We start from the raw sequence: 24642 nt of genomic DNA, 5'->3' as shown, positions 1-24642 counted from the left end.
TTTCAGCATTGTTAGACCAGCTCATCAGACTCATGATCATGCATCTCCTCCTAAATAATACTTCAGTATTGTTGAGTAATGGAAATGGTCCACATACGTGACCTTAACTGGTGGTAAATGCAAACTAACACACTTGGGTCCACTGTGGAAGAGAGCAACGCTGCCATGCAAGTGCTGCAGGTGGTGGCCACACACACGGACAAACACTGCCATGTTGCCAAGGCGCAGTCACTGCTTATGAAGTAGCAACTTCATGAGAATGAGCCATGAGATCACCAAGTTCTGTAAAGCACTGGAAGTTGTATAACTAACTGCTTTGAAGTTCAGGGCCTCGAATTTTAGTTCGGGCCTGGGAGCTTCCTGGCAAGAGTGCAGAGACTCTGATGTGCTTATGCTGACATCAGCTCTGGAAAAGACTAAGCCTTGGAAACACCTCTAATTTCAAAAGGCTTATGACAAAATCCACCCTATTAAACAGGGGTGCACATGTGCTAAGTGCACACAACATTACTGACTATTCCTTTCAGTGCACTCTCTGCTGTAGAAAACCAGGAATTTTTATAAACAAGAGTTCTTATCTTCTTTTAAGCAGTTTCTTCCTCACCCTGTCATGGCCACTCATTGTGATAAGATTTTCCATTCTTTTTCCTTTCCTTCCGCTCTTTTTGCAGACGTTCTAGTTCAGCTTCATACATCATTTCCTGAATCAGGTACTTTTCTCTCCTCATTCGATCTCTCAGATCTTTTGGAAGATCTGGAATTAAGTAGGAGATCAGATGCTTTATGCAAAAGACAAGGTGCTGTGGACACAAAAAATGGAATGAAAAATTTAAAACCTTAGGAAGAAAACAAGTACTTTTCATATGTTCTGAAAACCTTCTCTTTCCAATTTACAGGCAGATGTTGTGTTAAAACCAAACCCATTACTAAATTTTAATAAAACAAACCATGAAGTATTTTCCCCACAAAAATTCCAGCCAAAGTCCGTGGATTATTGGTCAGAAATATGCAGCAGAAATTATGAGCAGGTGGGTTCAAATAAGAACTGTTTTATGACCTGTGTGTTGAAAGCCCTGAGGTCATGATTTGCTGTAAGCTTGTTCAGATAGGGCCTGGTATTAGTATGGGTATTACTTCCTGCTCTGCAGGAAGAGGAGGATCAAATGATGTAACACTTTCCTGTTGCCATAAATGCTTGCATCAGTATTAGAAGTAATGTATCTATACAAAAGTAGTAATGTATCTGCACAAAACAAAACTAAACCTTTTTTCTTACACTGGGTCTCTTATCCAAAGACATATTCCTATTTAGCAAATATGACAATTAAATACGAGTTAACTGATCCTTTGTCCCTCCTATTTTAGGCATGACACAGCAAAGCTTGACTTTGATGCAGGAGGATTGCTTGAGTGTCCTTTTCTGCTTGATCAAAAAAGCTGCTTGCAGATTTACTCATTTCCCTTGAGAGGAGGAGCAGAAAAATCCTCCATCTCAGAAAGGACACACATTCTAGATTGGAGAAATAAGGGTATTTCTTCTTCTCCAAGCAAAACCCTTCTTTTGAAAGCCACTGAAAAGAGAATGTAAGATGTTTTCCCATGTATTCTTCCCTCATGAGAAAGAAACTCACAATACTCTAAATGTTGGGGTTTTTTGCCAAACCTAAAAAGAGGGAAAAAAAGCTGCTTCTGTCAGTTTAGCCTGGACAAATAATTCCTTCTGCAGTGATAGGAAATACTTTTGTTTGTTTTCAAAGAAGCTTAAGTTATCTAAAATAACCCACACTCAGAGTGCCAAAAAGGGGTATGGGCCTAGGCAGTTACCAAATTTATGAAAAAAACTACCTTGAGTCCCCTATCTCTCAGTGCAATCTTTATTGTAAGCAGTGTAGCAATCACAATACACCCACTGGTGTTTTCCAAGAAGAGGTCATGGTTTCTGCTGCAATTACCTTTTTGATTTCATAGATCTAGTTTAGGAAACAGCTTTCCTTAAACAGAGTGGCTCATTTTGAGGGAAGCAGATACGAACCAGCCTATGGCTTTGGCTGAGGTAAAGCAAAGTCAAATCTGATGTGTCGGTAACAGGCAGACACAAAAAGTTATTCCACAGCTGGTCACAAATTTGGCTGGACACTGAGACTTGAACAGGGCTGATTTTTCTTCCCTCACTTCTCTTTGCACCTACCCTGTATTGATTTATGTCAAGTGTTTATCAAGAGACCAGACTCTCTTCAGTCTTTAAAATTCTTAGGCTGACCTGCCAAGACCATTCTTCTAGTCCTTTTTGGAGATGCATACCCTGACTTTCAGTACTGACAGTTCATGAAACTAGAAGAGATTAAGCCCAGCAGGCCTCTATCAAATCAATCTTTCTTTCTTTCTTTCTTGGCATTAAAAAAAAAAACAACAAACCAAGGACAAAATCTAGATGTGTAAATACTATAACTTTAACTATCATTGTTTTTCAGTTGCTCAGATTTAGTATTTTCTTCTCATGTTCCTTCACCTCTATCCTCATGCACCAGTCAGCATATGGCTTCTCAATCTAGACAAGTTCCTCATAAAGTAACTAAAATCTTCATCTATTTCCCCCTCTTTGCAAGTCACTGCTATAGTTTTCAGTCTTATATTCCCTTTTCTATGAGAACCTACATACTGCTCAGAAAACAAATCTGAGAATACAAAGCACAATATAAGTAGAAGAAACCAAGACAAAAACCACCTCAACCGCTGCCATCACAGATCAGCCCAATGCAAAGCTTTGGAGGGAAATTTGTTTTCTTTTTGGTTTTGTTCTACCACCTGAATGGTCACTGACCTCAAATACAATAATGAAAGCCAAGCGCGCTGCTAAGACGTGCCAGAATTGCAGCGTGTAACCGTAGGGCACTGGGGAGTGAGGAGGGTCTCGGTAGTCCCTGTACCTGAAAGACAAGCATGGTATGGTAGTTAGCAAGCTCCTGCACTGCTGCCTGGGGAAAGGCAAAACCAAAACCTACCTTCTCTTGATCATTGCATTTTCTGCACCAAAAATGAGCTCCGTTCAGACTGCACAGGTTACCATAACACTGCTTGCTTCTAAGGCTGGCCCTATGCTAATTGTTTGATCTCAGGTCAGGTGCATGCTTTTGGAGCAAGTGTCCTGATCACCTCCACTTACCATGCTTTTCTTCATCCAAATGGACTTACTTTCAGCTGAAACCTACCAGTAAGATGCATATCAGGAGTGCTCTAGCTGGTAATGGATATTAGGTACAAAGGACCCAAAACAGTGTATGAAACAAAACTGCTGAAGCAAATACACAGGATGGTGGGTGCTTTGACCCTGCAGCATCTCCCTTGGCAGCATGACATGTGCCTTTCAGGCATCTCCTCAGAACCTGGAGAAGGGTGGGATGCTTTGCTCTTTTAAGGGACACTTTATTCCCACTACAAGGAAATTTTAAACCCACAAATGTCCCCAGTCTTGTCAGCCTGACAGTTTCCCAAAATCCCTATAAAACTGCCTGGTGAACACCACCTGGCCCTTGATCAATTAGTTGGCCATCCCTGGTGTAAAGCATCACTCATCCTGACTTGAGCACAGCCAGCACTGCACCTCTTGGTATATCAACAGGGTGAGGACTGTGTAAGAAAGGGATCTGGTGTCTTCTCTCACAGAGTGTTTCATGGAAGACTTTAGATCTCCATAATTTACCTGCAGATATCTGTTGGGAAAGCTGGATGCAGGAATGCTCCAAAATTATATTTACAAACTATGAATCTGTTTAAGTTCACACATTCTGGAGTCCATTTTTACTAGCAGTTTGTTAATTCTAAAATAGTACTGCGGAAACTTAATTTAGAAGTAGTGTAAAAATTGTTTGCTTCTTAATCTGTTTCCTAGATGGGACAGAAAACCCATTGTAAAAAAATACTGAAAATACCACAGTAAATAATACACTTCGGGTTGATCACTAAATTAGTTTTAAGAAACTAATGAAAATGCAGATGAATAAAAGAAATAAACAGTTCTTTCATCTCAATGATAATCTGTAGTTCTCTATTTCTCCATGAAGCTTCACCTTCTTAGATTTCAGAGGGTGCTATACAAACAGAAAGAAACTGTCTTGACATCTTAGCATCAAATCTCTCAGAAAGTGCAGTATTTCTAGAGCAAGATCTTAAAACTGAGATATCTTTCCTTGTGCAAGCAGCATTCTGACTTCATAGTTTAGGATGCTTTACAATATCCTAAGCATCCTGAGAACAGAAGTCCCTGGACCAAGTCCCAGTAGAGTATATATCTTCTTTTTTACTTGCAAGGAATCCAATGTCACACATGAAAAAACAGGGAAACCTTTTATAAACAACCAGAATAGCACAGCACCATCTGTGTTCCAGGCAACCAGAAGTTAACTGGGGTTCTTTTTTTCAGACAAACTGCCTTCCTGGAAAAATGCCTACACTATTACACAGTAGAACATAATATTTCCTTACCTCCCTATCAATATCTGCCTTGAAGTGCAATTAAAATGACTGATGTTTTAGCAGAATGCAGGTGGGTAAGTAGCTGATAAACTCAGCTAAAGAAAGATGTTAGTTTTCTTTTAAGGGTAGATACACATAACAATTCAGTGTCTCCCAAAAGAGCAGATTTATCTTTTGGAGATTTATCACACCAATTTGAATAGTGTTCTGTTTATGGGATATTGAGCAGACAGGTTTTTTTTTTGTTTGTTTGTTTATTGTGGGATTTCTGTCATCAGATTAAAGGAGCAGCTACTTCATGCTAGAAGTTGGGGAAGAAAGGAATTAGTGGTGGGGAAGAGAATGGTCAGAATGACAAAAAATTATTAAACAATGCTATAGCAAACAATGTGGAACGGAACATTCTCACCGTGGTTCTGCTCCACAGGTGAATTCAACATTGGAGTACTCTTTCTGCTAAAGAAGTTGCAATAGTCTTAAATATCAGTTAGTTAAATGAAAGCATTAATGCCATCCCATTCCCCCATTTATTATGCTATACCACTCAAAATTCTTCTTCATAAAAAGTCACAATATTGCAAGTATCACTTACTTTTGCTGTATCACTGACTTTTGCTGTATCACAGACCTTTGTGCTATCACAGAGTATCTTTTGTTCTTTAGGCACTCGTAAAAGAATATTTTCATCACAGTGAAAAATACTGGCACTAAGCATATCTGCTAAAGGACTACCAGCACTCATGCTTGTAATGTAATATTGCAATTAAAAAAATGGTAGCTGTATTTGGTTTGTATTTTTGTTTAGGACACCACTTAAGACCTTTATGTAGATCCTTGAGGTTTTTGGCCATTAAAATCACTCAGGTGCAAATCTGCCATTACAAACTTTTCTCAGACTGCTATTTCTCCAATCTATTGCTGAGGACAAAGACATGCAGATAAGTAACTGCTCATCTTTCTTTGATTCAAGCCACAGGTATATGATTATTGCTAATAGTTACACCTGTAAGCAATGACATCACCATATTAACAATTCAACAGTTAGGAAATGCTGAATTTGAGGTTTTGTGAAGATAGCTTATGACAGAGCCTGTTTATGTCTGTCACACCTGTGAAATAACTCAGTGTGGCCGCTCCTACACAACCTTGACTTCCCTGTCCATGTCCTATGATATAATCTCATCACAGTTGGATCTCCCTGGTACCTAAAGTAATCAGGCATCTATTATTGGCCCTTTGATACCGTATTTATCCACGATGATTGTGTCTGAGTCAAGCTGTGACACCATATAAATCCTGCATTAGGAACACGTTCCAGATACCAACTTCTCTTTTATCTGAGGAAGGAATCATGCAGGTAACAGCCAAGCAGTACCAAGAAGAGCATGACCCTGAACAGCACAGTTAAAAATTTTCATTTTTTAGTTCTAAAAATTAGTTTCAACTCCAGATTTATTATGATGTTTCTCCATTTCAATGTCTTGAAGCAGAGAAGTATGTTGGTCAGAAACTTACCTGCAGTATTTTAATGGTGAACCAGAGAATTCACTTCCATTTGACGTTGGCTCAGAACGGTTTTCAAAGTCAGAGACCAGAAATACTGATAAACTGGCATTAACGTAGCCAACCATACACCTAGAGAGGACAAAATGCTGTCATCAGGACACACAGCAAGGTTTTTCCATTAACTGTTGTACCCAGGAGGATGTCCTTTGGGCTTCATAAGATCCAAAGTACAATTTTGATGCTTATTAATATTTGAAAGGGATGTTGAAGCAATGTAAAAGAAATGCTAAAGTAGGCCAGATGAACAATAAAAGTGAAGAAATTATAGATTTCTATGGGAGAAGGAATGATGAAGATTGAGACTGGTTACTTTTGAAAAGTCACCCAAATGGTGACACAATAGGGGCAGAGAAAATAATGAGGAGCGTTAGGAAGATAATCAAAATATTCCCACTGTTACACTCATGGTACTAGCACAAAGGGAGGCTACATCAGATAGAAAGATATGTACTTAAAAGAGCTTTTTAGAAAATGTCCAGTTAATCAGAGGAACTCCATACTGGAAGATCCCAGGGTGACTAAGCACTGTGAAGGCCGGGCAAAATTTAGAGAACACTGAGTAGGAGAAGTTGTGCCCCCTGGCAAAGGGCTGTGGGCATCAATAGAAGGTTCAAGTTTGGTGTTAGTAAAGCTGAGGAGAGACATGGCCAAAATGTGTTGTGCTGTTCATGCTGCACTGCCCGAGCACAGGTAAGTGTAGGCACACTACTCAGCTTGGTGCAGAGTATAATGCACAGGAAGGGCTGGGGGATTTTTGTTTTGGTTTGGGTTTTTCTAAATATGGACTTTACAGTCTTTGAGAAATTATATTCAAACACCATCTGGATTTGTCTCCATACTACTTGGATTTGGAACTTAATTTAATTCCAGTATTTTTCTGGTATCACTCTGTGTCATATGGATCTAATACCTACAGATGTCTTCTGAAAGAAAAGAGTACCTCTCTCTTTTAAGCTATTCAGTAACAGATGGTCTTCACTCCTTAATTTGAGAAATTTCACTATTCCTGTGGATTTTTGAATACCTTCCTGCTTTTGTAACAGTACTTACTAATAACATTATTTAGAATGCTGACATAAACAGTTTTAATACAAGGTTCCTTCAAATACAAGTAATTCCTTTTAGCACAAGTAATCCTTCAAAGGATTACTACCTGATGGTTTCATCTAGAAATTCACTCAAAAAAAGCAGCAGAAGTGTGAAAACATTGTACAAGAGGTTGTGAAAAGAACATGAGCTTTCTCTGTGAGCCAAACTACCTCCCCTATGCAGAACTAGTTTCAAAGCCACTGAGTCATATTTGAGTCTTAAGAGAAATATTTCTAAAGATGTTGCTTTTTCATGCACAGTGGCCCTGAGAAAATCCTTCCTTGTGCTTTCCTTAGCAAGGAGAGTTGCTTGCAATGTCGCAATATCCTGTAGATCTTTCTAATGGCACGAGCAGAGGCACATGCTCAGGAACAACTGGAACCAGACCACTTTACCCCTGAAGGGATTTTAACTCTTCCTGAAAGTAAACAGAGTATCTTCCCTAGCCCCAGCTAAAATGCCCGGCTCCTTGCAGGACAGCAAGTTAGCAGATCTGCAAATCAGGAGCTGCTGCAGCAGATACCCTTCTTCCATCAGTATGATTAAATGTACTGATAATCAAAATATGTCAAAAAAGCAGCAACAGATGAACTCACTTTCTTCAGCATGGAGTTAAAAAAAAACAATGTGCCATATGTCCAATAGCAGAATGTAAGCTCTCTGTCACTGTCTACTGTTTAGCCTGGATTTCTTTGAACAGCAGGGTTCCTTGCTAATGGCACTGCTAGAGCGTTTGCAAACTGTGTGTGTGTTTAGTTGGATTCAGTGACCTTCCCGGAGTCCAACAGCCTAGATTTCACAAGTGGCCATGCAGCAACTATCTCATACTTGCTGGTAGTGTGCACATGCTAATATAAACTTAGTATTTAGCAACACTGAAAGAAAATCCACTTAGGCAGCAGAGATTTAGATCACAAATATCTCCTGGAAGATTTAATCTAAGAACTCTAGTTTAAGAAGAAAAACAAATTACTTTTCTCTGTAAGTATATCTTGATGTATTAGTTGGAAATTGCTTCCTCTTGATAGACACTACTTTTTTGAGTCATACATGCTGAATATTACATCAGGAAAAAACCCCAGGGTACAAGTTTAAAATGCTCAACAAATTCTTTACTGGTTAGTATCAGCATTGCTTCAGAAAGAAAAGAGGATTATATCCATGTACTACCAGCTGGTAAGTACAGCTTGGGCAGCATCCTGTCACACACACTAAATCTCTGAAATAGCTCTGCCATGTTTGCTTTGAATTAACGTCATGAATCACAGTCACTCAGCAACCCATTCTGTGAATGTGCAGAGCATCAGTACCTGTGGCTGGTATCTGTTACCTAAACACAAACAATACATTTGGGTTAGTGGAATCAAAACATACACAGACAGTAATACTGCTTCTATTTCAAGTAGTAAGTCAACATGTTTCTACCCCCAATCCCCCGCCCCCCCCCCCCCCCCCCCCCAAAAAAAAAGCTTACTTTTGTCCAGCTTCTCCTTGGCCAGCACAAGGTCCATATTTGTAAGCATAAACAAGGCGAGGGATGAAATCTGATGTCACTGCTATAACAAACGCATTTGTGATAACGGAAAGAATTCCAATGCCTTCCAGGATGCCGTACCAGATACCTGTTCAACAAGGAGAGTATGTTTGCTCCAGAAAAAACAAGAACCAAAGTGCCTGAAATACTGCATGATCTGAAGTAGTTGTCCCCACTGCACAAGGTGTTTTTATGTAGTTTTTATCCGAGAGTCACTGAGTGAAAATAAAATAAAATAAAATAAAATAAAATAAAATAAAATAAAATAAAATAAAATAAAATAAAATAAAATAAAATAAAATAAAATAAAATAAATTTTCTTATTGAACAGGGTGACTTTAGTGGACCAGGCATATTCCCACAGTGGAAATTTTTTTTATCCTGTAAATAATATTAAGGAAGCTGCAAAAATGCTCATAGAGGCCTTAGCTCACCAAGGCACATGACCATGTGGGCAGTTTTAAGAAATGCTGTAAGCTTCCCTGCTTATGATGATGGCTTTCCAGCCTTCAAGGAGGGTCTGCCAGGGTAGCCATGAATACATGCAATCCATCATCTGCTGGTCACAGGGGCCTTGTGTGGACCTCATGCACAGCTGGTCAGTGTTCCTATCAGCATCCAAATCTTCATGGCACACTGATGCTACACAATGGCAGGCAGTCTGGGCATCACCTGGGTATTTTTGGCCCATCCTCAACTGCCTGACAGATCTTGTGGTACAGGCACACAGCAGCTCTGGTCATGAGGATCATGTGGTCATGAACCACACTAAAGGAAGGTTAGACATACCAATTGATTTAATGAGGCATCAGACTGCCCTGACTGAAAACTTTGCCGAATAAGGAGCAAATGCAATTGATTTTGAGAAATCACACCTGAATCAACAGGAAAAAAAGTATTTTTCTGTGCTTCTATTAATTCATTATATAACTAATTTTTTTAGAAATTATGTGTGCAGTGTATGCCATGTACTGGCTATTGTCCAGACTTGTGCCAAAACCCACAGATTCACACTGTTAACATTCAAAGCTTTAATCAGACACAGACTTTAGGTACATGGTAGAATGTTCTAAGAGTACAAAGCCTGAGCTTCTGCTATTTCTTGGTATGGGCTACTTATTTTTGCAATGGAGACAGTTAGTGAGGTTTCCTATTTACCCCTCTGAAAACACCAAGGATTCAGCATGGGGCAGATAACTTTGTTTTAAAGTTCTTCCTAAAGGTGTTCTGCTTTTGCATGCTGCAAGGACAGAAGAGATTTGTAGTCAAAATAGGTTCAGAGAACCCTTGCAATAGGGTTGTAATAGGGTGTGGCTGGATGACCTCAGAGCTGTGTGAACCTTGCCTTTAGCAATGCAGGTGTGACTCGCTGAGAGCAAGTTGTCTGCTGGGATCCAGACCCACCCTGTCTGACCCACCAGGGACCCGGTGAGCACGAGTCATAGGGGAGCTTGATTTTGGCCAGGTAAATATAGAACATACAGGTCCCTTAGAGGATGGTGGCCCCTTGAACTTGACTTTCATGTTTCATCCGGTCTGTCTGGTTATTATATTCCAGTTGGGCAGCAGCATGTGTTCACACAGGGTGTCTGCCACAACAAAACACCTGCAGACAACACTGATCACTTTACACCTTGGCTTTTAAGTACCCCATAAAATCTTTAAGAGACATTTTCCAATATAGACTATTAATTGCATAAGTAGATTGGCATCAGATACTTGAAGTTGTTTTGATCAATCAAGGGGTGTATTATTAATTGGGAAGATGACTGAAAATGCCTTAAAATGTGCTCTTACTTGAAGTGGTCAAAACTTTGACTTACAAATAACACATATATATATAACAAACACCGTACAAAGAGCTCACCTATATCTTTGGCCCTTGAAGCTAAAGGTCTTCTCCACTGAGTAACAAATTTGTAAGCATCAAGCCGAATTTCAATAATATTGTTTAGTAAGGCCAGAAGTGGTGCCAGTGGAAAAGCTGCCACAAAAATGGTTGTGAACCCAAACTGAAGAACTAGGAAAAAAAAGGAAATATCACAGTATAATTGTTAGGATCTAATCCCAAGGTCTAAGATCCAAACAGTGTATGCAAATAAAAATTATGTATAAAGCATGCAAACACTTCTTATTATGTGACACTATATAGTGGTCTATTGTGGCAGTTGTACAGCAAGTCCTTGCTGAAAGTTCAGAAGGAAGGATGAAAAGAACAAATGCACATCTGACCCTGGAATGGACAGCACCATCTAAATTTTGTAGTTTGGAGTGAAGTTCAGAGGTGGACAAACTGTGCTTTTAGAAAGGAACATTTTTACTCCAGCATCAACTACGATCTCTCAATACTTGCAAAGATTAGGAATGAATACGTTCCTTTTAATAGCTCAGATGGAAGCATTTTGAAATTTTGTTTAAGTTTCTAGAGGCAGGTTTTCAGCTTGTCAGATTTCCCATTAATTTGAAAAGAATTGTGTGAGGGAGAAAAAGAAAAAACCAATCATGACGTATGCAGTTCAGTCACACAGGGCAAAAGTTCATGTTTCTGTAATATTTTTTTGAGCAGTTCTCCTCCTCTCCCCTCTGGAGAGAGCAGTGCCTTTCGGCAGTAGGTTACTTTGTAAATGTGAGGTAGTAAATGAGGGAGGATTTAAAACATAAACAAGCATACAGGTCTGTACCATACTCTTAAAAGTAAAAGCACAAGGCAACTTTCTTTAGAAAACAACAGCAGAATTCTTCAGAAATGTATGCAGATAAAGAACTGGGCTCTGGTTTGGCAAACCAAATCCAGATTGGGAACTGTTTCGTACATGGGAGGTTAGCAAACCATCAGCAGTGTGCTTAACTACATTGGTTTGGTTCTTAAAAACTTACTCCCATTCCTCACCTGACCTGTGAGAAAAAAAACCTTTTTGCAGTCTCCTTAGCTTCACATAGTGATAATTAAAAGAATACGCCAGCCCACATCAACAAAAAAGCAACAACATTAAAATGTAGTGAAAGAGAGATAACAAAGATTAGAGCCATACTCATTTCTAGGTATTCATCAAAGAGTCCATAAGCATTCATAGGCTGCAGATTATAGTCCTTTTCCCACTGTGGGAAGCTTGTTTTTCCCTGTGTGCCATACTCTTGCCGTAGTTTTCTCCTGGTCCACCAGTTTTGAATAAGCCTACATTTTGAATTAAAGAAACAAGGTAAAGAATATGAACGGCTATTTATCACAAAATTGGAAGAGGTTAAGTGGGCACAACATATCTTGCAAAATTCATTTCCCAATGTACAGGAAAATAGAGCACTAGTAATACATGTGGCTGATGACACAGCATAATAGATATGAAAACAGATACAGCTGATGAGCTATAATCCCAGCCTAGATGTTGTTAAAATGGTAAAAGGATTTTGACATCTTTTTCGTTATTTATTTACTTCTTCTCTGCACAGAATGGCAAATCACTTCAAGGTCTGTTTATATGACAGAATGCAATGCTGTGTAGAGATAGCTGAGCTCAGTAAATAAGAGTGCTAATGCAGCTTGATCCTTTCCTGTGTGTGACCTGGCATCTCTGCATGGCTCTACAGTGTGCATGCTAACAGTCTCTCGGCAATCCTGGAAGGGAAAAGGCAACCCTGAATGATGTCTGCAGCCAAGCATTCAGATAAGCAAGAGGCAGAAAGAAGTGTCTGAACTACTGACAGCACACAGTGGCTGAGAGATGGATGGCTGACATATGAGCTACCTCCATCTCAAGAAATGGGGGAGCTGTACTGGACATCAGGGGGAAGATGCTGTTTGCAAAGAAATGCATGTGTAAGACCACTGTGAGAGGCACTGAGCCAAAAGAGAAATGAATTCTCACATCTGAAATAAACACTGTTTCAAGGAGTTGAACTGGTTTGGCCAACAAAGGACACTAGTTAAGAGTTAGTATAGAGAGCAAAAAAACTCCAAACCACAATGACAGATATTTTCTCTGAAGTTGTGGTTGGCCACTTTGTCTCAGTAAGATAGAACATGATAGATCACCCAAATAATTAAGTCCTTTTCCTGACAATGCTTCACTTCTTGCTTTCGCAGTGGCCTGGTCTGTGAATGGTAAAGAGTGCAAAGTGACTGCAAATAGTCACTGGATTTGGGTAAGGGTTTGGACAACTGCTTGTTTTCTTAAAACTTAGAGATTATTTTTCCATTTACATAATTTGTCAGAAAGGTTACAGCTTTTCCTATCTTCCTTAAAGAAGTGTAGGTGCAATTGAATGCTGTTCAACTGAATTCAGCTACAGATTGTAGAGCTGCCTCAAAGTCCTCTGGCCATCCACATTGTGTTGGCTGCCATCAAGCTCTTAGCAGAAAGATGTTTTTCACACCAAAAGGAAATGCATCTGTTTGCAGCATTTCAGGGCTAGAAGGTGGACTGCAGGGTCTGGAGAACATCTCTCATCAGAATAAGCTGAAGCCTTTCATAATGTTGTGACTGTGTCTTTTATGTTGTGATTTTCCTTGTGACTCTAAAGTGAAGATTCACTTCACCTGAACCAGTTTATTCCTATTAAATCACTTGCTCTTAAACAATCTCCTCCTATCTCTATCAGTCACCTTCTTTTATTTCTCTTCTGTGCTCCTTGTTAAGTTTCAAAATCTATATTAATAGAAAGCAGAGAGTTCTAATGAAAACTGACAAAAGAGATAGGGAATGGAAAGAGAAGGATCAATACTGCTGCTACTGTTCCCTCCTGCCTGTCCCAACTAATTCCTGCAGCCCTAACAGCTGCAAAATACTGGCAAGGAGTGCTAGGCCCAGGAAAGATGGAGAAATAGCAAATCCCTCTGAACTTTGCTAGGGCAAACTTTCTGAAAATGTCAGCTCTCTCTTAGATTTTCACACTTGCTAATTTCCCTTGATGACCAGCAACACTGTCTCTGGCATCAACTACACTAATCATATTAAACCTATATTAATCGTGTTAAACATGCTCATTAAATACTGATCAGTAAGGAATGAACCAATAGGAAATGAATAATTGCCAAGCTTTTAGCTAGGGCACAGCTCCATGTTACCTTGAAGATCACAAGGGAACATGTCTACATACCAGTCAGTACATTTTTCTAGCTCTCAGAGTGCATATGCCAGCAGTGCATTTTTTCCAGCTCGTACCTGCTCTTTCAGGCATCTTTTATCTCCCAACAAGTAATCATATTTAGAAATTACTGGCATAGCTAAGAAAGGATACATATAATATTTTTCATGTAATCAATACAGTGGTCACACAGTTATTTTTAGGGAGTTTTAGAACACAGAATACAATTTAACAAAATCAAGTACTTCCCATGTATTACTTATTTGTTAATATTTATATTACACTTTCACTTTTGCAAACCATGTCCAATGTGGAAAAAAGCCCTGAGCACCATCTGCATATCTGGAGTTCTGTATCATGGGGGGGATTTTCTATTGTAATGAATACTGCATCTTGCTTTTATTAACGGGCCATAAGGAAAGCATAAACTTAGTATTCTATAACCTACAGAAACACACGTATTATATTTACTTACGGATATCCCAATTCCATGAAATTATTCCATGTCTGCTTTAACACCATTATAATACCCATTTGCATACAAAGATCAATAAGGCATCCACTAGGGTGGCACTACAGGAAAAGAAAAAAGAAACAAAATATTAAACAGAAATTATACTGAGTTTTAAAGCATTTCTTAACGGCTATAAATGATACTGGATCATTTACTAAAAGGAAATTAAATGCATTCTCCTTATTTTTTAAAGAAATACAAACTCATGGGAACAGATGACACTGTTATCATTCTGTCAGCATTTTAAGCCTACCACCTAATTCTCTGCAGAGGTCAGAGTCAGCTGAAACCAGTGCAGTTTTCACTTTAGTGCTTCTAATGTTCTGTGCAACAGCTGGCAGGGCAGAGGCAAAGGCCACCAAGTTTCTCCATTGATTTCAATCGTTTTTGGGGAGGGTGTGCATCTAGTCAAAGAATGAAGAGAAAATTCCTCTTGGTTGCACAGGCAAACAGTTCATGCTTAAACGATAGACCTAGAACTGTTAATTGAGTAGTGTTTAACATCTGTGACTGAGTAAACCATGAAAATCTATTATTTTCTTGAAGAACTAAAAATCTCTAACTGCTGAGCAAGAATTCTTAGTGTTTCTTGCTGAGTGCTTGCTTGCTTTAGCAGTGGCCCCAGACCTTGAAGTTGTGGTGCTGCTTTTGGGAGAGATGTTCAGCTAGTACAAATTTAGGTAATTTTTTACCTAGTATTGGAAAAAACAGAAAGGGAACAAAAGCCTTCTGTCCTCAAACAGTACTTTGTACAATTGGCTTTGCAGATCCAAACAATGTAGCTCAAGCTGTATTTTTAAATCTTGGGTATTACAGATAAGTTGAACAAATCACTGTCATAGAACTGGAATTATTTCTCTTTAACTTTTTAGGGAGAAAATCAGTTATGACCTGTAATAAAGTGAGATGTGAATTTCTTATACATACTGCATTAACCAGCTCTCAGAACCTGGATCCCTGCTGAGGTTTCTGTTGACCTCTTTCAGCATCTCTTTAGATTAACAGGGTGACAGATTTTTTTTTTTTTTAACTTTTCCATCATTACAACTAAATCAGGATCCTTCTGTTTTCAGGAATCAGTCATATGAGTGAACGTACCCCAAGAGAGGCAGGTGCAGTGTTAATGAAGTAGCAGTGATGTTATAATGGTAACATAAATAATATGTAAACTGTTGTCTGAGCATGTCCATGGACACTGGACTAGTGTTACTAAATGTCTTAGACTTGGCTTCATTCAACAGGTGAAGAGAGGGCTGTTGGAGGGATATCTGGACGTTACATTCTAAAGCAGGTTTCTAATAAGACCTAGCACAGATACAGTCAATAATGTCAAGACTTCTTTTTATTAGACTTTTTTTTTATTATTAGACTCTTTTTTTTTCTCTGAGAAAAGCTAAACAGGGACTACTAAGAGTAGCTTCCACGAGCAACTGACCAAACCTGTAACACCTCACTGTTGCACTTTCCTCACAAACCTGGTTCTCTTTTCCTTCCATCTCTGCTCCTGCAGAGAGATGAGGTTCTTTCCCTGTTCTCTGATCCTTCTGTGAAATGAATCACCCAATAAATCATCAGAAAACTAATTCAGCCAGAAAAACAGAGTTTACTGCTGATTCGAGGAACTGAATAGGCTCCTCCTGGAGTTGGACAAGTGAGAGCCAATGCAGAGGAAGGAGCAAACCGCGGGGGGAGGACTCAAAAGGAAGAGCAGAACTGTCTTCTTTTGACAGCAGGAAGTTGTTAGGTCAGCTCAGCCCCAGCCAGATTTTGGAGGGAGGTTAAGCAAAATTCTGTCTGCCCATTTATCAAGTATTCTTTCCTTAAATGAAGAGAATTACCTACAAAATTAGGATGGTTTTATTAAAATTATATATATTTTTTGCTAATCTTTGAATGGCCTCTAAGAACCAAAATATTTATGTATCCAGAAGTGTTTGAAAATTCAAGTTGGCAGGCATTTTCCACTTACCATTTGTCATTTATCTGCAAAGTTGTTTCAATTATTCATCTGTGAAGCAGGAAAGAAACCATGGGATTTCAGTGTGCACATAGCAGCACTGGAAAGTAAATGACTGGTCCAGAAACTGCTGCTGTTCACCTCCTATAACTGTCAAATTTGAATTCTGAATGTATTTGTTAAAAAAAATAAATAAAACAGGATTGTCCCTTGAGTAACTTGCAAAGCCAAACTCTCCTTGCTCTCCATATTTGTTTGGTTTTATACACATAGAACATGATGCCAGCAGCTTGTTTGGGAAGTTTGTTTAGTTGGTTTGATAAAATTTCACATACATTTTTTGTGTCTGGATTTTTAATTCTTTACTGTATTATTTTAGCTCTCTGGTCCACAAGGCTAGAAAAGCTGAAAAGAAAGGATTTTTTACAAGCAAAAAACTGTCAGATTCGTATCTGTCTTTGATTCATTCCAAGGATAAAATATTTCCAGCATAAATATGTGAGTAATCTTTAAACCGTCTGATACCACTATTCGAATGTGATGCAAACACTAAAACTGCTAGCATTGAAAAGGGAATATCTATATCAATATGTAGATGCTTTTATAGCAGATGGTAGTGTCAATAGTGTGGATTTAGGCAGCAACTGAAAACCCAATAACACACTCAAAAATGCCTAGACAGAGTTATGTGTCTGCCTCTGCTTGCATTCATGGCATCCGTGGGCAGCAGATAAATCAGTGTGCAGTTATCAAACACTCACCTCTTCCAGCCTCCACCGGTTTATCAGCCTTAAGTAGGCACCAGGGTGTCCTGTAAATCTTTAACACAGGAATATATATCAACTCTGTTGTGTAAGCAGTCTGTTCACAGTAGTAAAAGAAAGCTCACACTCTTATTTTAATCTGGTGTTATCTTAATGTGAGTGGTATAACTATAAAAGATGTTATGCTGTAAAATGTTTTATAGGTATTCCTGGAATAATCCCCATGAAGGACTAAGGATACTTTTACTTTCAGTTTTCTTTCAATACCAAATACTCTGCTGTTGGATATTCAACATATGCAGAGCAGAGGGAAAATCTGAAGAAGCTGCTCATGTCAGTTTAGAAAATGGCTTTAAACTGCCAGTCCCTTTCCTTACACTATAAAATGCTCTGTGATGTCTGCCTTCCTGTGAAATCAGTGAAAATGTTAGTTCTCATTAAGAACCATGATTTTCTAACTATTCTTCCATGTTTTTTCCCCAAATCATTCCCATATGCAAATAATCCATACTAATGGATTCTTCTATTCAAACCTTCTCTACTAAAAAAGGTCTTCTGTTTTTAGGAGACTGAAAAGAGACATACAAATAATATATATACATACAAATAATATATATAAAAAATATTCAATAAACATACAATATATAATAAATATATGTATGGAAAACACCCCCAACTGATGGCTCATAACTCACTCTTAACAGTCCAGATCATGTAATCAAAGCAGGTCCCTTCCAACTGAACTATCCTATCCTATCCTATCCTAGCCTATCCTATCCTTTATTTATCTATACTTATAACACACATAAAGACAGAGTGAAATGACCTGCATGTATAGTATTGTGAGATGCATCTGTTTCCAATAGTGAAATTGTTAAGTTAATATTGAGACCATGTGGTGATAGGAAATGAAAATTGCATCTGTTTCTGGGCTTTTGAAAGGAATATGAAATTGCAATCTGTTCTGCTTTGCTAGTATGGAATTTGCATTTTGAGATGTGTGATAGTATGGTCCCCTTTGTTTCATTATAAACAATTTCATTTCTTCTCTCTACTTCGTTTTGCACATATGAGTGTGCAGACAATCAATCCTACCTTCCAAGGAAGAATGCTATATAAAAGGTAGAGCTGTTCAGATTGACAAACTGAAAAAGAAACATTTTCAGAGTGAAGCTGTTCTCCCACTCCGATTCGGTGCGAGGCTGCTCTGTGAAAAAAATTATCAGAGTTTCAGACATTTATTCAGATTATCAGTTTCCCTTGGCACAAAGGCTGCACACACTTATAAGAGCTGGCAGTGTATTTGTAAATTAGCCTGCTGTTTTCAAAATATAACCTGGCAGAAGAATTTGTATCCAGAAGCAGCACTCAGCTAGTGAGCTTGTAGAGACTTAGAAATCTATTCTGGTATCTGTATATGTATGTTCCCAGGAGACTGTAAGAAAGTGGTTGAGGTAATGCATGTATTAAACATCCCTCCTGTATTTAAGTGGTCTTTGCAGGCTCAGGCTCTTCTCTTGTTTCCTTTTCTGTATCCTACCATAAGGACATTGCCACTCCACAAGCAGCTATTTAAGTGCCTTTTTGTTAGAGATGCCACACTGAACTGAAGAAAATCCTCCTTGTAATTTTGTTTCATGGATTTGCCCACATGTATCAGTGGAGTGCCACTGCATTACTCCCCTTCTTTGTCCCAGGGAAAAAACCATCACAGAAAACCAAGAAAAAATATTTTGCACGGGATGGGCTAAGGCAACCAGGAAAGGGGAAGACATATTCTTCCCTTTGGCTAGGCCCTTATTCTCCATCTCAAGAAATATCAAGACAGAAGTTAACAAACCAGTGTCCATGCCAACACACCAGTACCATATTCTGGACCTACTTTCCAGCTGGCAGGAGCTTGTTGTTAGCCACCCATTGCTGTGAACAGGAGTGATCAGAGAAGTGGAGGTACTAATGATGGTTCTGAGTATCAAAATGATAGTACTCATATACTGCTTCCAAAGGAGCCTCCAGTAAAGCACTGGAAGTACAGAAACAACAATAAATTTGTTTCTCTTTACTTAGAGCTGCTCTTTCATTAGAGGCCAGTCTGCAAGAAGGACAAGTTGGACTATAACAATGCTGCTGCAGCTGAAGCTTTGCTCACATGCCCATCAGAGACAATGGTGATGCTCTGGAGGAGCACAGATGTGAGTTCTGAAAAAGATCATGTAAAAGCTGAAGAAGGACATCCTCCATGTCCTCAGTGTAGTTTTGCTGCCAGTACCACTTTGAGCTTATTACACTGATAAAGATCATTCAGATCAAATCAGTTCCTCAGGTCATCAGACTAAAAATCACAAAACAGTCTGAACAGGATCGAAACAACTTGACCCACTGACTTTCTGTAAAAGTGCTTTCTGCAAAAAGCAGACATACCTTGATGACAACCTAACAGAAAGTAATCAAGCTTCAAGGTCTCTAGACTATTTCTTACTGTCCCCAGCACGTCAGGACATAGCTTGTACAATTCACAAACTTGAAAGTTGTATTTCTCAATGGCAGCTAGCAGATATCTTCTCCATACAGGATATCCATAGAGGATACAGGATAGCAAAAATATTTTAAAACTACAGAATACAAATTATGAGTCTCAGTTTAATAAGAAACAAAAGAATAAAATTCTATTGCACACAGATATGTTTTGAACACATTACCAATGACTTCTGGGATGTAGAAAAGCCCTGAGAGTAGCTAAAATCAGCTGTTTCCTCTGACCAGACATCAAAATCTGTCCATCTGGTCCAAAATAATTTCCTGAACATCATCAATGTACACAGGTTTCCAGAAGCTCAAAATAACCTCCTCAAACCACTTGTATACATGCAATAATATGGTTTGCTTAATATGCCTTCAGCCATAGTCTCATTTCAGGCTTCTTGACACTAAAGAGCCCTCACCAATTGCCACCAACTACAGCAATCTTCTGAAAATATCAGGATCTCCATGGAGTCTACCTGAGCCATGGATATATGAATGACAGCCTATTGCTCCCCCATTGGCAGTAGATGCTCTCCTTAGAAAATGTTTCCTTACTCTAGCATGAAGACTGCCTCTGCAAGTGAGCTAAAAAGGTTACTGAAATTTAGAACATCATATCGTTTAGGTATAGGTAGAGTTGATGATTCACCTAGTTATTTTCCCTCCTTACTGTCCTTCTTAAAGGCAAATGTTTGATAGCCAATCAGCACCTTAGTTTCAAGCTATAAATTTGTTTTCCGGAAGTGACTCCCCTTTTCCATGTTTACAAACCCTGGAGGTTGTGAGTGCTCAGTCTGTCTGAAAACTCATGCCTTTCCCTCCAAGGTAACAATTTTACATTTATTTACAGTGAACGGTTTGTTTACATTCTTTGATGGTAGGGGGTCGAAACAAGAACAAAGATGGATGATTGTTGTCACCACTGATTGAATGGCACAGTAGTTTAGTTTATATACTTCCTTATTATAAACTTAAGAAATACATTAATTCCTATAGATTGCACATTAGTTAGGATTTTTCATATTTATACAGACATTTTGAATGTTATCATGGTGTATGGACCAATAAGTCAGTACAATATTATTCAATTTTATATTTAACGTTACTTACCTAAATTTGTCAGGAAAAGAGCAACCTTTTCATACAGCTGTAACAGAGAAGAAACAGCCTCTTAGTTACGTGGCTGGCTCAAAAATATAGAACTGCATTCTAGGGAGAGAACATGTTAAGTCTGACAGGCAGATGATTTCTGTCATGTTCTGATAATGACAATAAAACTGCATAATAATACAGTAATGATATAATCAAACAAGGAAAAGTAATGTTTTTATATCTAATGTTCATCCATAATATATGGAGAAGAAACGCTGTCACTCTCCCTATTTTACATACACAGTGAAAAGGGGTGAGAGAACTTTTCCAAAAACACAAAGTGGAACAATAGCACAACTGAGATTTTTGTTTTAGTTACGGATGGAACATTTACCTCACAAGAAAAAAATCACCCTAGAAGAGGATACTGTGGTATGTTGGATATGTTGGGTGTTTGGGGCTTTTTTGGTTTTGTTTGGCACTTTGGTGCTGAAAGGAAAGACACAGGGAGGACAGGGTTACTTCAGAGAAAATCCTTAGTAATCCCCACCAAGAGACACATTTCTTACTCTGTGCCAGTGTCATTTTTCTAAATCCTAAGTGGTACTTTCTGCACTTTCAGGTACCATGCTCTCAAACTCTCCAGGAGACTCCAAACTTCATAAAGATTATAAAATTGGCTTGGAGGGTTTTCACAATCAGTATTTGCAAAGGAGTTTTGAACCTATTAACTACATCACCAACAACATCAGTATTAGAGTAAATTAATACAAAGATTTCCATTTATTTTAAATGAATCTGGAGCCTGTTCCTCCAAATTGCTAAATGTCCTTACTCTCACAGATGCCTACAGGAATACAAAGCTTCTCATATTTCAGGCTCAAGTATTTACTTACTTCTACAGTGCATATCAGCAATGTTTCTTTTTATTTGCAGCTATCCTTAAAATCTCTTGCTTAAATTGAGTTATGTACTGTTTACAGATCAAACTGCCTGCTTAAGAACTGCAGTCATCCAGAAATCTCTCAACCGTGTTAACAACCGCTTCATGCTTAGAATAGCTTTCTACTGCCTCTGGAGTAAATAGTTTTGTTTCAAGTAATGAAAAGGTAGTTTCTTCTGGGTGTAAAAGTATCTCCTAAGGGCAGCTGTAAATGTGCTAAATGTCTGGGTCATTTATACCCTGATCCCAGCAGGGAGTGTGGTTTTTTTTACAGATGTACGCTGTTCTGCAGAAGGGGTTATCAAAACTTCCAATTTGTTGCTATTCCATTTGGAACAGTAAGATTGTGTTAGATTCTGTTAACAATGTTTGGATCTAAATATCTGCTACTGTAGTTTATCACTGCTACTCCCAAGAGGCCTTGTTTAGGATCATATTATGTTCTCTGTTTCTATTTTCCACGGGCAATATTACTGGAATTAACAGTTTTACATAACCTAGGTAAAGCTAGTGGTTGTTTTCAGGTCAGGCTGCAGGATTATCTGGGAGACGTTATGTTTGAAGGTCATTTTGTTTTGTCATGATGGATGTGTCAGAATAGGTACCTAATGCTCAGAATGTCTGGTCTGGGATTTACTTGTGGTCTAGACCTTTCCCCTGATGCTTTGAGGGGCTGTCAACTTGTTTCAGAATCACTGCTGGTTTTCAAGGCTTCTAGCAGTGAATTCTCTACTGCTGTGCACATCTTGGTCCATTCTGGTTTTATTACTGTATCTTTTCTTGCTCTTCTGACACTTTTCTTGACTCACAGTTCATGGAGGATTCAACTACCTGAATTGCTTCTGTTTTTTTTTTTTTTTTCCCCAAAAGAAATCCCACCACTGCCCTTCAGTAAACTACATTAATCCATCATGGGAAGCAAGGGATTATGTTCCTAAATCCTCTCTTTGAAAAACTCCTGCAGTTTCATATTTTGTGGATCTTTTTCTTCCATGAGCTATATCCAGATTTAAGGCTGTAGTGTTTATTGAATGGTGATGACTATAAGGCTTAAGAAATCCATCTTTGCAGTGCTCCACTTATTTAATTATTTTAGGAAATAAAACAAAGTTTCTCAAAAGGCACCTTCAAGCAATCTTCCATTATTTAAAAAAATTCTCTAAGCTGTAAAACTCTTTGAGAATGAAAAGATTTTGTTTGTGCAGCGTTTCTGTGTTGCTGCTTCACTGCCTATACAATGACTTACACTGAGAGCTCGAAAAGGGATGTTGTACTGGCATAGATATATATAGTTTTCTTTTTTTTTCCTTTTATGCTTATTGTGTGCTCTAGGTGGAGCAAAGAAAACCCCCAAAAGCTGGAGACAAAAACCCAATAAAATAAAAATAACATAGAAGAAGAGAGCCCTCAGTACAAATTCAGACAGAAAACCAGCTTCCTCCTTTCCGTCCTTTCTCAGCCTATAGTCCCACCTAAGGGAAAACATAGGAAAGACAACAGTTCTAGATAGACTGTCTTAGTTACTAATCCAGTCTTGCCTATGCCAAAGGAAGAGGCAAAGTCCTGCAGCAAAGACTCTTGGGATTTCCTGCCATACAAACAAGGACCTGTTAAAAATAATTTTTAGATCATGGAAATGCTTGGATATTGCATAGGAAAGAAAGTAGTCCCCAAGCCAGCCAGCACTTGGAAATGAGCAGACCTGAAATAACATCTCATCTTTTCCCTTGGAAGTAAATCAGCATATCTCCTGGAGCGAAGCCTAACAAGATTTTGCAGAAGATGCTGGCTATTGAGTAGGTAGTGATATTCCACCCTGGCTCCAGTACCCAGGTGGTTTGTAGATTGAACTTTTCTTCCCCTTAAAACGCATTTAGTTGACAAAACCTGATAGTGAAAGGCCATACACCTCTTGCCAAGAGCAACAAAGAGCAGACACATTGCTATCAGAGCAATATACAGGACTATCAACATCTCAGTGGAAGGAGGAGACTCATTCCCCATCTAATCTATGCTGTACTGTCTTACTGGGACTGTTGCCACATAGAAATTCCATTTCTGTCTTTGTCCCAAGTCTGGTTCCAAATCAGCTCACAACAAGGACCTGCCATCAGCCAGCCCCACTGCAGTGCACCCAGACCATGTCTCTGGTGCACACTGGCAAAGGCTATGGCAGCTCTAGAGCAAGTCGTGTCTGCTCAAGCCTTGTGAAGCTTTCAGCCCAAGAGAGTTCTGCTTATGGACATTGTGTCTATATATGCATATCCTCACTGGAAAAGTACTGTCATAACTGAAATTGGAATTGCTGGAAATAATAAGAATTTAGCTTTGTCACTGTATTTAAAAAATAACATCAAAACACAATTAAAAAGAAGAATATTAATGAAGTGGACTGAAAACTGCAAACATATAAAAGGAAAAGAAGTGGCAAAGGATAAAGCAGGAGTATGATCATGTCTCCCTAAAATATTTTCAGAATATTCAAACATGTTTTACATAGTATTTTGGGCTTGGAATTGCACTTCATATAAATAGTGAACGATGTCCATAAACAATAATTCAGTGTCTGGCTTAGCCAGACACTCCACTCCTGCTGAAAAAGGAAGTGAAAGCATTTGGTTGTCTACTGACTGAGATATCTACTGCTCTGGTGGCTCAGGTATAACTTCAGATGTGTTAATTTTACTCACCACATTCAGTAGCATGATGATGCAAAAGTTGATGCACACTGCAGTCCCTGTAGTTGCAACCTGAGAGTTATTCCTGATTAAAGCCCACTTAAAGGCAGCAAAAGTGCTGACAGTCACAACACGGTAAATAACAATGCCGAAAACAGCAGCAATCACCACACAGATCTAAAGGAAGAAAAAAACAGAGAGAAGAACCTGAAAACTTCCAGTGGAACAGGAGTTACTTTCTCCCTGAAACTTTGAAAATTAAATGAAATGAAAGACTTTAAAAATGCATTCCTTTGATTCCAAAGAAAGGTTTCAACATGATGATTTTTCTTATTTTTAAGTTCTTTTTATTTATCATAATGAAAAATATAGGTGAAATAATATTAAAATAATTTTTAGTTTTAAATATTTTCTTGAAAATGTTCCT

General features: G+C 38.6%; 1 protein-coding gene across 1 annotated transcript in view; it reads right to left on the bottom strand.

The window, feature by feature from the left end:
- Positions 1 to 151: 151 nt before the first annotated feature.
- ANO4 (anoctamin 4) overlaps positions 152 to 24642 on the bottom strand; it is a 203454-nt gene continuing 178963 nt past the window's right edge. The window contains exons 19-29 of the mRNA XM_069003919.1: positions 24228 to 24392; positions 20613 to 20649; positions 18075 to 18186; positions 16977 to 17034; positions 14220 to 14317; positions 11695 to 11837; positions 10530 to 10682; positions 8603 to 8750; positions 5989 to 6108; positions 2822 to 2927; positions 152 to 800 (exon numbers count right to left, since the gene is read on the bottom strand). Of these exons, the coding sequence (XP_068860020.1) occupies positions 609 to 800; positions 2822 to 2927; positions 5989 to 6108; positions 8603 to 8750; positions 10530 to 10682; positions 11695 to 11837; positions 14220 to 14317; positions 16977 to 17034; positions 18075 to 18186; positions 20613 to 20649; positions 24228 to 24392 (1332 nt within the window). The 3' untranslated portion in view covers positions 152 to 608. The remainder of the gene's footprint in view (positions 801 to 2821; positions 2928 to 5988; positions 6109 to 8602; positions 8751 to 10529; positions 10683 to 11694; positions 11838 to 14219; positions 14318 to 16976; positions 17035 to 18074; positions 18187 to 20612; positions 20650 to 24227; positions 24393 to 24642) is intronic.

This window comes from Aphelocoma coerulescens, chromosome 1A (assembly GCF_041296385.1).
Source record: "Aphelocoma coerulescens isolate FSJ_1873_10779 chromosome 1A, UR_Acoe_1.0, whole genome shotgun sequence".
Classification (NCBI taxonomy): domain Eukaryota; kingdom Metazoa; phylum Chordata; class Aves; order Passeriformes; family Corvidae; genus Aphelocoma; species Aphelocoma coerulescens.
This window is presented reverse-complemented; position numbering and strand designations above follow the sequence as displayed.